Below are 14105 nucleotides of genomic sequence, written 5' to 3'. Positions count from 1 at the left end.
ACCTTGTTCTGATCTTCTGTATAAAATAGAGCATGGTTACTTTTGCTTTCATTATGCATTAAGGCTTGGTTTGCAGCAAGGGATAAAAGCAGAATTAGGTTAAAGCTATGAGGGTGCAAAATTGCAGCATTGGATTTGCAGCATTTCGTACCCCAAGTGTCAGCTTAGGTGGAATTCCATATGTGACTTTGCCTCTTCTCATAATGGGAATATGGAGGAAGGGGGTGAATTTCAGACATCCTCTCTGCATATGCTTTTAGGTTTTGGGTTTTTTTAGCAGACATGACTTTTCTCAGTCCCAGTGCTTCTCATAAGGATGCTCAAGGTATGCCATGTTTGTTCTTGGATTTTTAAAAAGTTGTGTGTTTGAAACGGTGACTTCTTATTTGATGTGTTCAAATTTTGAAATAGAAGCTTGAAGTACAGTTTGGATCCTGAATGCTTTTGCCTTTGGAAAGAAAAAAAAAAGACAGTTGTCAACGGTTGCTGTTTGTTTTCATCTTGTAGAGTTCACTCTTTTAGTTGGGGCTTTTTTTGTCAAGGAATAAATATGTCCTTATAGAAATTAGCACCAAGAATCCAGGTTGAAGGCTATATGCCATATTGCGCAAGAGTGAAATGCAATGTACTATTGTTTACTTGGTTATTCTGTATCTGTACGTAGCTTAATACTGTATTGACACAGATGTTAAGCTTTGGTAAGTGCTAGCATTTCTTTCAGCATGCACACACTTATTGTTAGTTTCATCAGCTATTTTGGCGAGAATACGGAATGGTGGTCTGTATGAAAATAGCTTTATAGTTACCAAGCCTGTGTAAAAGTTGTGGCATGGAAATGTAGTGTGTTGCATGTGTAAGACAAGTATTTTTCACGTGACACGTGTATGTTTCTAAACGGGTAAAGAGAACCATATAGGGACTAGGAAAAAAGAGGGGTTATTGAAGCTTTCAATGTTTCTTGGGCAATTTTGGTCTAATTTGACACCTTCTGATTTCCCTTCCTTGATTGTCAGTAGCTGCTTTCCTGCTTCATATCTCTAATAAATCTCTGTACAGGTTTCCATCTAAAAAAGTAATTGTAGGTTCTTGAGGGTGGGGTTTGTGGTGGGAGGAAGCTTGTTGAATGTTTTGTAAATGCTCTTCTCATATCTTTGGTATTCAGCTGCCATACTGTTGGGGAAACGGCAACTCGGAGGCATATGAAACCTCATTTCTTTGTACTTGTAGGCATGATCTGAATGGAAGGTATAGTGCAGCTGCTGTTTAACTATAGAGCTAAACTGGATACTTGATGATCTTTGATCAGCTCTTCAGGTGTCCATCTGGGTGCTCTAGCTAGTTAAAATACTCTTGAAGAGAAAGGGAATGCTGTGGAGAAACCTTAAGGAATCATTGAAAGCAGGCAAACTAAAAATAGTTCTAGTGAGTGGTTTCTTATGACAAAATTTTAAAAGAAATTGAATTTCCCTATGATGGTGATTGTCCTGGTGTTTGAGAAGATGTCAAGTAGGTCGTGTTTCCGCTTCACCAAAACTGTATAACAAGCTCTGTTAGGCGACAGATAGATGATTGTGAGATCACAGTTGTCATTAAAGGGTTGCCTAACAACCCCATACACATGGCATTTTAAAAAACAAAACAGAAACATAAGCCGGCTGAATAGCAAAGCAGTGTGAGCAGGAGTGAAGATGAGAAAGCAGTGATGGGGGCAAGCAAGAAGTGAGAAGTGGGGATGGAATAGGATTCTCCCGTCTTCTTGGGTCTTTGTTATGTAATGGCCAAACCGTGTAGCAAAGCAGGAAGTAATGCATGAGTGTCAGCAATCCGTAGATTTCATGCAAGAGTGGTGCCAATACTTAGTGCTGAATTAGGAGGATGTGTGTGAGAGTGTTGCTTGCTATTTAATTAAAAACGTTCACTTTTTAAAACTGCTAAAACTTCTTGTAAAGAAGCTAAACTTGGAACAAATACTTCTGTGTTCCCAGATAAGAGAACTTAACATCTTTCCCGAATTAAAGCTGCCTTACTTGACAGGTGGCCAAAGCAGGATGTGTAGATGTGAAAGAAATGTTGGAGCACTTCATTGCTTTAATTGAGAGTATTTTAAAAATGGGTTAAGTAATATAAACTGTCCTAAACTGGCACCCAAATGAAACCTCTCAAACTGTACTTACAAAGTATCTGGAAAGACTAGAGCTTATTGAACGTCTTTGCTGGAAGTTCTAATTTGGGAGAAAAGTGGTATACAGTTAAGGTTCTCTTGCATAAAATCAGCTGTTCTCAGCAGGACTGCATCCTGTCAAAAGAGAAACCAGTCCATGGGGAATGTACACTGTAAAAAAATGAGCTGGGTCTGGGAATGAAAAAACATAATAGGGAAGCTTTTCAGGGGGCATCTTTCCCCCCTCTGAGGATATCCCTTTTTTCTAATGGGGAAAACTGGAAAACTTTTCAGAAAAGAAGGAAACCTTTTGTGAAATAGTCACTCTTTGGGATGAAGAGTGAAATGCTTTTAAAGTCAATTTTAAAACATTGCTAATCTCTCAGATATTTTCTGTCTACCAAGTATATACCCGTCGCAATTTATGTTTATTACAGATGTGTACACACTTCAGATAGTCTTGCTTCATTTGGATTCTTCTGTTTATATGGAAAATGTTCTGTTCAGAAATGCACACACCAAATCAGAGAACAAGTTAACATGTGAAAAAGTAAAGAAGCTTCTTTCAAGCACTGAAGTTCATGGGAAACGATAATGAAAGTTCAGAATCATGAACTGATTCTGCCAAGTGAGGACGAAGCCCCTGTTGCAGCCCAATTACATAGGGGAGGAGTGGATCTGTGTTGTGCCTCCCCATGCAGGTCTACCCAGAACCTCCCCCCCCCAGCTTACCCCAGAAGGACCTGCTACCAGCCTGGGCTGTGGGGGCCCTACCATTTCCTCACCCATGTGGCACTGGCACAGAGCTGGCAGAAATGGTCTCCCTCCCCCCACATGCAGTCCCAGGTAAGTCTAGGGCCAGTACTTCTAAAGGATGTCTTTGCTACCTAGATAATGTGATATGGTTAACTGTTTTTTCCTCTTCCTATTGACATTGTATGTTACAATGCACCACCAAGGTTTCAGTTTAATTCAGTATCCAGGTACAGTCTTCTCTTGTTAATGCTCTGAGCTTAAGGCACAGTAGGATTTTCTTCTCCTGCTCCTCACCCCATTGCTGCCTCTCCTAACCAAGCATTTAGGGGTATTGTTTTGTTAATAATGTTTACTTGTATGCAAAGGGGACTGTGTTTTAAGACCAAGTAATAAAACACCCCCCTTGCTTATTACACAGTTGATGGTTTCTGTTTTTGACTCCTGATTTTTCTTCCGTTTCTTTCAAATGGTATGAAGTAAGAAATGCTTAGCCGGTTATTTCAGAGTGCAGCTACTTGTTTCTCTATCTCCAAAAACTGTTTTTGGGTGTGTGTGTGTGTGTAATCATTGCTTAAATAAAGCTAAAGTGTACATGCTTTCTATTGTTTCACAAATGCAGCAAACAAGTTTGGTATCATTAAAATTAAACATGATTGACTCCTAGACTATTATGAAATGAGCTCATATCACTGACAGGGGATTTTGCTGCCACCTCCTTCCCCCCCAAAAAACCAAAACACAACAAACAAAACACACACACTATAATCTTCTAAGACCTGATCTAATGGTGCTGGTGAGGCAGAGGAGCTTACCTGTATGACTTTGGACATGCCCTGCGTTTTGTTCAAACTAAGCTGCTTCCAGTGCAAGACAACTTTGTCTGTTTAGCACACCAGGGTAATGCTTGCCTGAGCTGTAGATCTCTGGCACCCGAATGTTGCACACTGAATTGCTTTGTATGGACAGCAACTGGGACAGCAACCCAGTTGAAACAAAGTGTCTTGTCAGCATCACATTTAAATTGGGCCTAAGGTTTCTGAGGTTTGGAGGGGGATAAAATTAGCATAGTAAAGGTAAAGGTTTCCTTGCTCGAAAGCCAGTCGAATCCGACTCTAGGGTTGCGGTGCTCATCTCCGTTTCAAAGCCGAAGAGCCAGCGCTGTCCGAAGACGTTTCCGTGGTCATGTGGCCGGCATGACTAAACACCAAGGCGCACGGAATGCTGTTACCTTCCCACCGAAGTGGTACCTATTTATCTACTTGCAATTTCTTGCTTTCGAACTGCTAGGTTGGCAGGAGCTGAAACTAGAGATGGGAGCTCACTCCATCATGCGGCACCCAGGTCTCGAACTGCTGAACTACTGACCTTCCACAGCCTGCAGTTCAGCGTCTTAACCACTTGAGCCACCGCAGCTCATAAATAGCATAAATCAGGGCTAAACTTAGCAGAAATGGCTCCTTGCCACTTATGGGCCAAGAGGAAGTAGCTTTGTGTTTTTGTGTAAAAGTGAGAGATGCACAGACACTCTAATGCTCAGAAGTGATTTTCCAGTTGCCCAAAGGTTCCTGTGAAGTAGAGGAAGGAGGGCTTGCTCCATTCATGGAAGTATAGAATTCAATCCAATGTTGTTCTTAAAGAAGGAAAATAAAATACAATTATTTCTTTTTTACCGAAATACATATTGGGGTTTTTTTTGGGGGGGGGGGGATCTAAACCTACCATCATCTCTGCTTTTGCTTCTGCTCTGTCTTGTTTGTTCAAATGCTAGTTCTGAGTTTGTGAATTATGGTTGTTGCTGCTAGAATCATATCTGTGGTATTCTTGGAATCTCCTCTTTAAGCCATATTGCTGTTGCTTTCTTTTCTGGCAACTTGCAAAGAGGTTGCTGGTGTCATTTTTGTATGTGACCATCAATGTTCCCTCTAAGCTATGGAGTCCTGTGAGCAAAAATTCTACTTTGTGAGCTACTGGCATTAAAGTTAAGAGCAAACGATTTGGCTACTGCATAAATTAGCTTGCTCTGGAGGCCATCCTTCCTGAGCTGAGACAAAAATGTGTGAGCTGGAGGCTAAAAAACTGTGAGCTAGCTCACACTACCTCAGCTTAGAGGGAACACTGGTGGCCATACAGGGTTTTTTAAAAACAACAACAACACATATTACTGTCTTAATTTGAGATGGGTTGAAGGGACAGAGTACTTTGGAAGATAAATGGCTTGTAATATCAGGGAAAGCAAAAAGTAAGAAACTTCCAGATCTTCTCAGAGCAAGCATGCTCACACACAGTGATGTCCTGCACCCCAATTAGTTATCATAGATGAACTTGTAAATATAATAACTATAGAGTACTTAGGCAACTTAAATATTTTCCCTGTGGATCATTCCTTAGTCATTATTATCTGTGACTTGTTGGACAGAATTATATTCTAAAAGGTCATATAGAATCCAAACCTCACGTTACAGTTCTAAATTCATCTGGATTCTCCCTGTGGTTTAAAATTCTTTAAGAATCCCATCAGAGAAGATTACCTGTCTACTTTATCCTTGTCCTTTTTTGAGGAAAGCTTTTACATCATTTGGGTTTAAAACTAGATCTACCAGAGTTCTCGAAGGTCATTTTAGCTGTTCAAATCCTGGTCTTCGTTTGTACATCTGTAGCATGAATGTAATTGAGGACATTCTGAGTTACTTAGTGCTTTGTGCACTGTATGAGGACATCTGATAATCTGGTTTAAAACCATTTCTGGCAAGGTTTGAATTTCTAACTATCCTTCTGAAGATTTGATTACTTGTTGCAGTCTAGGGGGAGAATAATCAGCTGGACGGGCATGAAAGTGGATTACATCTTTTTCTGGATCTGCTATAATGCTACACTGGTACTTGGTTTATGACAAATGTGAGTGAAATGAAATGTCTTTCCAGTGCTCAGTACCTGTCCCAATTCCATCTGTTTTCATATTGGCAGGTAGTATTTCAGTTGCCTCGACAGGTTTGGAGCAAAATGTATTCAGTTTATAGTAGAGACATTACAGCAATGCGTTTTGTGCCACTATTTATTGCACAGTAATTGCTTGTAGAATCTTATATGGCTCCCTTATAGGATGAAAAATAAATATTGATAGTCTGCTAGTTTTTTGGTGCAGTGCAATTAGTTATATTCACTGTATTGATAGGTATACATTTGTTGTTTATGGTCAGAAATGACAGTTTGGGGCTTGTATAGACATTAGTATTGTAGCTTGCCAGATTATCTTGTTATATCATAAAACATCTGCAGAAAGCTGGGAACTGTTATTTCAGAAATTATAAGAAAAATGTATTATACAACCAGGTTAGGATTATATTATCCCCAAACATGATATTGGCTATCATTTGATACAGCATTTTCTGTATCATCTAAAGAAGTCATCAGACATGGATGGGTGTATGTGAATTGTAATCCAAGTAGAGAACTTTGGTTACCAGTTACCAGCTTACAAGGGGTTTGGAGCTTTACTCTTTTTTAAAAACTGGACATCTTAATCATTTCATAATTTGATGCTTTGATGCTGTTTTTATTTGCAAAGTTGAAAGAAAAGTAAGGCTGCTTCTTCCAGGTGGAAGGTGTTTTTGGACTCCTCTCAGTCACTATGAATTGCCTCCTAAAGATGTTCCACTGACAGTGATTTTTGCCTGATTCCCCTGTATATCACAACCCCAACAAGCCCTGGCAATGGCTTTTCACAAGGACCTGTGGGTTGTATCTTACCACGTGACAGACTGCACTTTTTAAGAGGCTTAAAAGTGCTGTACATAAAACTACAGGACTGTGAAGGGTTAATACTTCACAGAGCCGGAGAGCCATGAGTGACAGGCTGCTCCAGGCAATCTGATTGGTTGGCATCAGCTGAGCAGAAAAAGTCTTGTGAGAGCTGGATGCTGAAGAGAGGAGATTCAGATTCCTGCCTTAACTGTGACAAGATGTGTGTTGAGATCGTTTTGGTCTAGCCCTGACAAAAAAGGGTTTAGTGCTGACAAAGTCAGAATTCATCTGTGAATGAATATAATCTTAATTCAGCATTAACTGAGAGCAGTTTGAACACAGACAGTGAACTGGGAAAAATTTTTGCTAAGGAGGTTTGGGTAGCATAAGAAGTCTCCCATTCAGGCCAAAGGAAAAGGGGAGAAATCTTCTAGGGAGAAGAGCAATCCTTACCCAGTCAAACAGGGAATGTTCTCTCTAAGGAGTAGAGAGTTCCTGGTCTAGTGTGATTGGAAACAACTTGTGCAGATTTTGAAAGTCAGTTAACAACTCAAGAAGATTTTTTGGTGTTCCAAGATAAAGGGTTTGGGTACTGGCAAGAGGGCACCAGCCTTCTGGGCACCAAAAGAGTTGGCAGTTATACAAATAAAGTTGAGCTGGAGTGGTTTGGGAAAACCCAGGAACAAAAGCCTTTCAAAATAAAGAACTATAGTAACTGTGAATAATTCAAGAAACTCTCACTAGCCTGATACATAAGAATAAGAGTTTGTGCTTACATTATTTTACCTTGGTATTTTCTTTACCTTTCCCCTTGATGTTAAAAACCTTCAGTTATTTTTGAATTCCAAAAAGCATCTCAAGTGCCATTTTCTGTCGTTTAAATTAAAGGGAGACCCTAACCCTTCCTCAGGTCCTGGGCTGAGAAAATAGCCATTACATATTACTGACACAGGATGGGACAGCTAAAGCTACTTCATAGAGAAGGGTCTGTTATACCACTCCAGTTAAATAAAAGCAGCATGCTCCATTGGTGTAAAGTACATTACCCACAGTGGAAGTCTCTTGTGTCTGCGGGAATATGGCCTTATTGATGGAACATACAACTCATAGTTGAATGGAGTTGTTGGATACAGTGCAATAAAACTTTAGATGTGTACAAGGATTTGTTTTATCCCATCATTTTTGTTCATTCCAAAGGGAATTGGGTTGTTTTGTATGGTTTGGTTTTGTCATTGATTCATTTTCATAATTCTGTTCCACTGTTATTTCCCATTGGTTTCAGTGGGGAAACCCTACCCCCCCATTATCAGGTCTGTATGTTCTTGGTTTTCCATCCAAACTGAACAAAACTGTTTGTGTGTGTGTGTAATATTTCCCAAGGACACCCACATTGCTGGATTGCAGACAGATAGAATGAAGTCCCTCTTTGGTTTTGAGGCAATGAAAAGCACCCTTTTTTAACATTTAGGCCTATTGGACAATTGATAGGGAAGATGCCAAATAGTACCCAGACAGCTGCAGCCACTGAGCTTGGAGAAAAGCACGAGGAAGAGGCTGACGAGGCAAGGGCATGTATTGCTGGATTGCAGACAGATAGAATGAAGCCCCTCTCTGGTTTTGAGGCAATGAAAAGCACCCTTTTTTAACATTTAGGCCTATTGGACAATTGATAGGAAAGATGCCAAATAGTACCCAGACAGCTGCAGCCACTGAGCTTGGAGAAAAGCAGCATGGGGAAGAGGCTGACGAGGCAAGGGCATGTGGTGACTCATGGAAGGTAAGGATTGTAGGAAGACAGGCAAGGCAGAAGGAGGAGGACCTTGAGGTGGGTTTGCTTGGCAGAGGAATACGTTTTGGAGAGCAGCAGACTAGGAATGGGCATGAACCAGGAAAATGGAGGTTCGTTTCTTCTACCTGCCCTCCAAGTTTGGTGAGGATTGGATTTGGAGACCCAAGTTACAGCCCTCTAAAGCAGGTGCTGTAAATCACAGCCACAGGTTCAGAAGTGTGTTTAACGGACTCCCTGCAAGCTAGAGGCATCAAACTCGCAGAGGTGTTCAGAAATAAGTATTGGCAGGGGGATGTTCTGGCAAGGCAACTGTGACAGACTGCACTTTTAAGAAGCTTAGAAGCAGGTGGCTCAGAGCTCTGAGTAAGCAAGCACCAAACATCCCAACCCCACTGTTCACAGGAGGAATGACTTCCAGTTCTCTTCCCTCTCTGTCTCTGCCTCTAACTAATGCCTGGTGCTCCTGCTGCCGATGGAAAACAATGGATTTGTGTGAGCTGGGGATATATCATAGTGCATAATAGGAGCTCTCTTATTGGTGGCCAACGCTGCCTGTCGAACTTTGGAATGCCACTATTGGTGTTTCCAGGGCTGCAGAAGTCCATCTCCCCATTGTTTTGACAATTGTAATTGATCAGCGCCAGTGTGTGTGCCCTCTTGTTAGGAAATTGCTGCCTGCCTTGCAAAAGTGAAACCAAAAGAAGCAGGATACTGCAATAGCAAAAGAAACCAGAACAAAATCAAAGATTTTTTCCCCCATTACATGATATTGGGGGGGGGGGATTTGTTTCATTTTCACATTAATTATAATTATGAAACACCCAATTTTTAAAATTGCTGTAACAAATAAAAGAAATTCACAAGTCCATAAAATGTTGCTTTTATGTTAATTGGAAGTCTGTTTTCAAACATTTTTTTCAACAGTGACCTCGTTTGGCAATACCATAACACAGTAGCTTGTTACAGAACAAGAACAGTCTGGAAAACTACTTTATTGTTGTGACTCTTTTTAGATAATAAGTTAACAAAAATGGCCCTTTAATGAAATTGTTCTTTTGTTTTCAGTATACAAATAACTTACTTGTTAGATCTGTATTTTTAATGGCTTACAGCACTGAATAAGTCATATTTCTCTTTTCTGTGTTTTTGCCCATCAGGCCAGAGTTTGGGATATGGATTTGTGAACTACATTGACCCCAAGGATGCTGAAAAAGCGATCAATACTCTGAATGGATTGAGACTTCAAACCAAAACAATAAAAGTATGTAAAAAAAATAAAGCTAAGTGATACGACTGCACAGGTGACACACAGTTCCTAAAGATAGTATGGGCTGTGTCTCTGGAACAAGTAGGCTTTCTTTATACTCACAAGCTAAGGTATGATGCTACTAGCTTTATTATGGAGAAAAAATCCTTTAGAATTTGCTGTCTCCATTGGAAATATGCTAAATTGAAACTCATATACTTGATAGTTTACCTGATGTTATGCTGACATTGAGGGCCCTTGTCCTTGAATATGTAGTTATTTTTAAATGCTTCCCTGAGAACTACTCTTGTCTTACTGTAGGGAGTCAAATGAGTGCATACTTGAGTATGCTCTGTGTCTGAAGCCTTCCACTTACTAAAGCACTTATTCTAAAGGATCTGCATCCGCTCTGTGCAGAGGTAGCCCAAATCCTCATTTACATGGAGAGAGAAGCCATTTTTTCATTGACTCCTTCGCAACCACCATTTTCCCATTTCAAAAAGTACTCGTCCGCTGTCCTCCCTGTGTAAAGATGTAGCTGGGGACTGCAAGAAAATTAGATAGTTGGTCTGGAATTAGTAGTGAATACTTTCCTGAATTTCCTTTATCCTGCTTCTCTCTTCCTGATCTGCCAACTTGAGGCAATGTCTGCTTATCTAAAGAAGCTGTTGGACTGTTAAACACAGTTGTGTATAATGTTCAAAAACAAAAGCTGCGTAATACTTTAAGACCTGCCAAAGTAACACAAAAGTGCAAGCTTTCTAGTTCCCCAGAGCTCTTTATCAGACTGGATGTTGCAGTGGGGTTTAGGCCATGATCTTAAGGGCCAGTTTACACGTTTTGTAGAATACCAGCCAGGTTTGCATAGCTAACACACTGCTTAGTAGAGTAAGTCCAATGTTCTGGAGAACTTGAACGTTTGCATACTGTATTATGTCATTTTAGTTGGCCTTCTTAAAAGGTATCATAGCTTTTTGAGTCTGGTCAAAAGCAAAATCAGATGTGGCTGCTTGCAATCTGAAATCTTGGTATGTAAATTGGAGTCTTGTTGAAATGGTTTCTTGTGGTGTCGGTAGTACTAGAAGTGGACACTTGACTATGAGATGATGCAGTACCTTTGAAACTGGTAGTTCATGAATTTGTGTTTCTGTGTTTAATCCAGTGAGAATTTGACAATCAAAACTAGGGGCTGAGCCCTTTCAAAGAAATGGAGCACCCTGTGGTTCATTTTACTTTTAGGAGGCTCCACACAGGGAAGTGTTATCACCAGTTTAAAGAGCTGATTTTAAAGAAAAGAGTGTTTGTCCTGATGACTTGGCTACACTGCAGTAAATTAGTGCCTTCTGATGAGAGAGATCTCGTTCCCTTATCCATGTTTCGAGCTGAAGGGGAGGTGGGAGACTCATCATTTTTGTACTGGTATGCTTACAAATTGGTCAGGACACTGTGAAATCTTGCTGCTCCCAGAGTGCTTTTAAGACCCAGCCTAACTTCAGAGATGCTCATCCTTCACTAGGCTCCATGTAAAGAATGGGCTGTTGCGATAGTAAAAGATGTACTTGCCAATGAAGGCTGTTGAAGTCTAAATCAGGTTCTCCCTCTGAGGCAGAGAACACCTTGGGTGATTCCCACTGTCCATTCAGGGAGGCAGGAACAACTTTTCTCCCCTTCCTGTCTCTGCTGTGGGAGTCACCCTCCATCTCAATTTTTCCTGCCTCATAAGAGGAGCAGCATTAGAGTAGGCTGTGCTACATCTACATTCACTTTCTTCATTCTTTTCACCCATTAATCTTTATTTCTATATTAATCTCTACCTCTTATCCCTAAAACTCTTCTCCTTGAGTCTTTGACCTTGGAGAAAAGTGAAAGAAGACCTGGAGATTTTTGTTAGTTGTGGTGGCCAGTATCTATTCGGCAGCTTGCAGAGCGGGTCCTTTCAGTTGCTCAAGCCATGGAAGAATGGGAAGGCAGTGACGGCCTCCTCTCTGAGCTGGAATTAGAAACTCCTCTCACCACCAAGGCCAGGGAGACCACCGGCGGGGTCAACAAGAACTGCACTAGGCATGCCTCAGCACCCTTACCCAAATTGACACAGTTGGAGCCATGAAAAAGTGCTGCCTCTCCAAAGTGTCTCCCTGGACCTGCAGGGCCCCCCCCCCCAAGTCTTGTCGACTACGAGTGTCAGCCATTTTGCACACCCAGATGGAGGCTGTGGAGAGGGCCCTCCTATCTCTATAAGCCTTCTGGAAGGCGAGTGACCCAGTGAGAGAGAGAACAACTATGTCAGAAAGAAGCAGCAGCGGAACCATAAAGCCTGGATCCCGGTTGGATGACAGCATACTGGGCCGGCAGATAAGTAACATAAAAGAAAGCAGGCCCCTTCTCTACCCTTGAATTCTATTCCCTCCTTAGACAAACTATGAGGGAGAAAATCAAAAGGTTTTACCAAAGGAGAAGCCTTAGAGCAGGCAGAGCCCAATGCAGTACCTCTTCCTCACCTTCTCCACCAAGGCAGAAGGGTTCAGAAAAAATTACATAAACAAGACGAGGTCTTAACTTGCCCACCAAAGCAGCCCTGAAAGAGTCCATTAATAGAAAAAGGGTGTGAGAATTCTCACAATGGGGGGTGGACCCCTCTTATAATAGCAAGGGAGATGGCAGGGAAGAGGGGGAATTTCTCTCTGACAAGGGGAAAAGGATGAGACTGAGATTCCTGAGCAGTTGGTTAGATTCTTTAAGTTGGATGACTACCAATATCTGTTATCAAAAACTGTGGCAGCCTTAGAGCTTTAAGAGGCCCATGGAGGAGAGGATCAGACCTCTACAGTTTCCGATCACAAAAATCAGACCAAAGGGAAATAAGGAATTTCATCCCAGATCGAGTACATCTGAGAGGGTTTCCCCCAGAATTCTTTGAAGAGCAATGAAAAGCAGAGGGGGGTCAAGCCCATGGTAAATAGAAAATACACAGAGTTTATTTAAAAAATTATATGCCATACCATCTTTCACTAACAAGCTTTTACAGATCCCCCAGGTCGATGCTCAAGTTACCAGTTCAGTTATGAAGTACTTTAAGGACTTTGTTCCTAAGAGTAAAAGTGATTTGGTGAAACCTTCCACAATGTATAGAAACATAATTAAGCACTTAAAACATGAGACAATGAAAGCAGAGGTGATTTTTTTTGCACGAGTGCCCGCTTATTTACAAAGTTCACTGGAGTGTTCCAGAAAGAAGAGCCTTTGGTGCATGTGATGCACAGTGAAGTAAAAACACTCACAAGACCCATAATGAATCATGTTTGTAAGAGTTCAGCACCATTGTCTCTTGAAGCCTTCAGTGATGAGCACTACATACCTGTGAGAGAAGTAATCAGTGGAAGTAGAATCTGTGACGAACTGAAAAAACTTCCTGAAAAGAACAGCTACTCTTTTTAATGGGAGCAAAAAAAAAAATTCATAGCAGCCTACAAACTCCAATCATCTTTGGACAAACCCATCCTCATATATCTTCAATGTTTAGCTCCAGCACAGAGGGTCAAGGAAGGAACCCACAAGGATATAATGAAAGTAACAGCAGCACTCCTGATGGATATTCCACTGGCCATGATTGCAGATGAATGGAAACTTCTTAGACTTGAAGATGAAACTGCCAGTGAAACTTGCCGCATAGATACATACTGGAATTTATATCATGTATATGATTTTAATGTACTTTTATTTTTCACATGCCAATAAAGTTTGTCTGTTTGTCTATTTTCACATGCCAATAAAGGTTGTCTGTCTACATATATATGAAAACAATGTATACCATGTTAATATCACACAGGAGCTTGCAAGAGCAGTTCATATTCATTTCAAGCAGTATTGTGATGAACAGTGTGTCATTAAAGAGGAGCAAAAAGGAAAAGAAAAAAAGGGGGAAAGGCAGAGGAGTTAGAAAGGTTTAAGAAGATAGACAGTGAAAAGGATAAAAAAGGGGGAAAGGCAGAGGAGTTAGAAAGGTTTAAGAAGATAGACAGTGAAAAGGATAGTATACAAGAGAAGGAAGCAAAACTGAAAAAGTTGAGACAACAGAAGAGGATGATTGCTTGAACATTGCTAAATGATGCAACCAAACGTGTAAAGGAGGCTGCTGAGAAAAAGGGTATGGTGGGATTCAACACAGTACAGCTCCTGCTAGAAAGAGTGGAGAAAGCATTGGAAGAAGAGGACAAAGAAAAAATGCGGGTGCAGTGCAGAAAACTGTTGAGAAACGAAAGAGTTCGTTGTTAACTTCTTTTTTCATCAAAAAACCAAAGATAAAGTAAAAGCAAAGACAAGTCTTAAGTTACAGTAATTACGTTTTGTTGTCATAATATTACTTTATGTGTGGTTTTTAATATGTTTTGCTGTTTTATTATCTACAGTATGTG

General features: G+C 40.8%; 1 protein-coding gene across 3 annotated transcripts in view; it reads left to right on the top strand.

Annotated features, from left to right (window-relative positions):
* ELAVL2 (ELAV like neuron-specific RNA binding protein 2) overlaps positions 1-14105 on the top strand; it is an 87434-nt gene that overhangs the window by 24038 nt on the left and 49291 nt on the right. For all 3 annotated transcript variants that reach the window (XM_015427746.1, XM_015427744.1, XM_015427743.1), the window contains exon 3: positions 9605-9708. In XM_015427746.1, the coding sequence (XP_015283232.1) occupies positions 9605-9708 (104 nt within the window). The remainder of the gene's footprint in view (positions 1-9604; positions 9709-14105) is intronic.

Source organism: Gekko japonicus, unplaced genomic scaffold, assembly GCF_001447785.1.
Source record: "Gekko japonicus isolate JY-2015 unplaced genomic scaffold, Gekko_japonicus_V1.1 scaffold440, whole genome shotgun sequence".
NCBI lineage: Eukaryota > Metazoa > Chordata > Lepidosauria > Squamata > Gekkonidae > Gekko > Gekko japonicus.
Note: the sequence above shows the minus strand (reverse complement) of the source record. Positions and strands in the feature narration are given on the sequence as shown.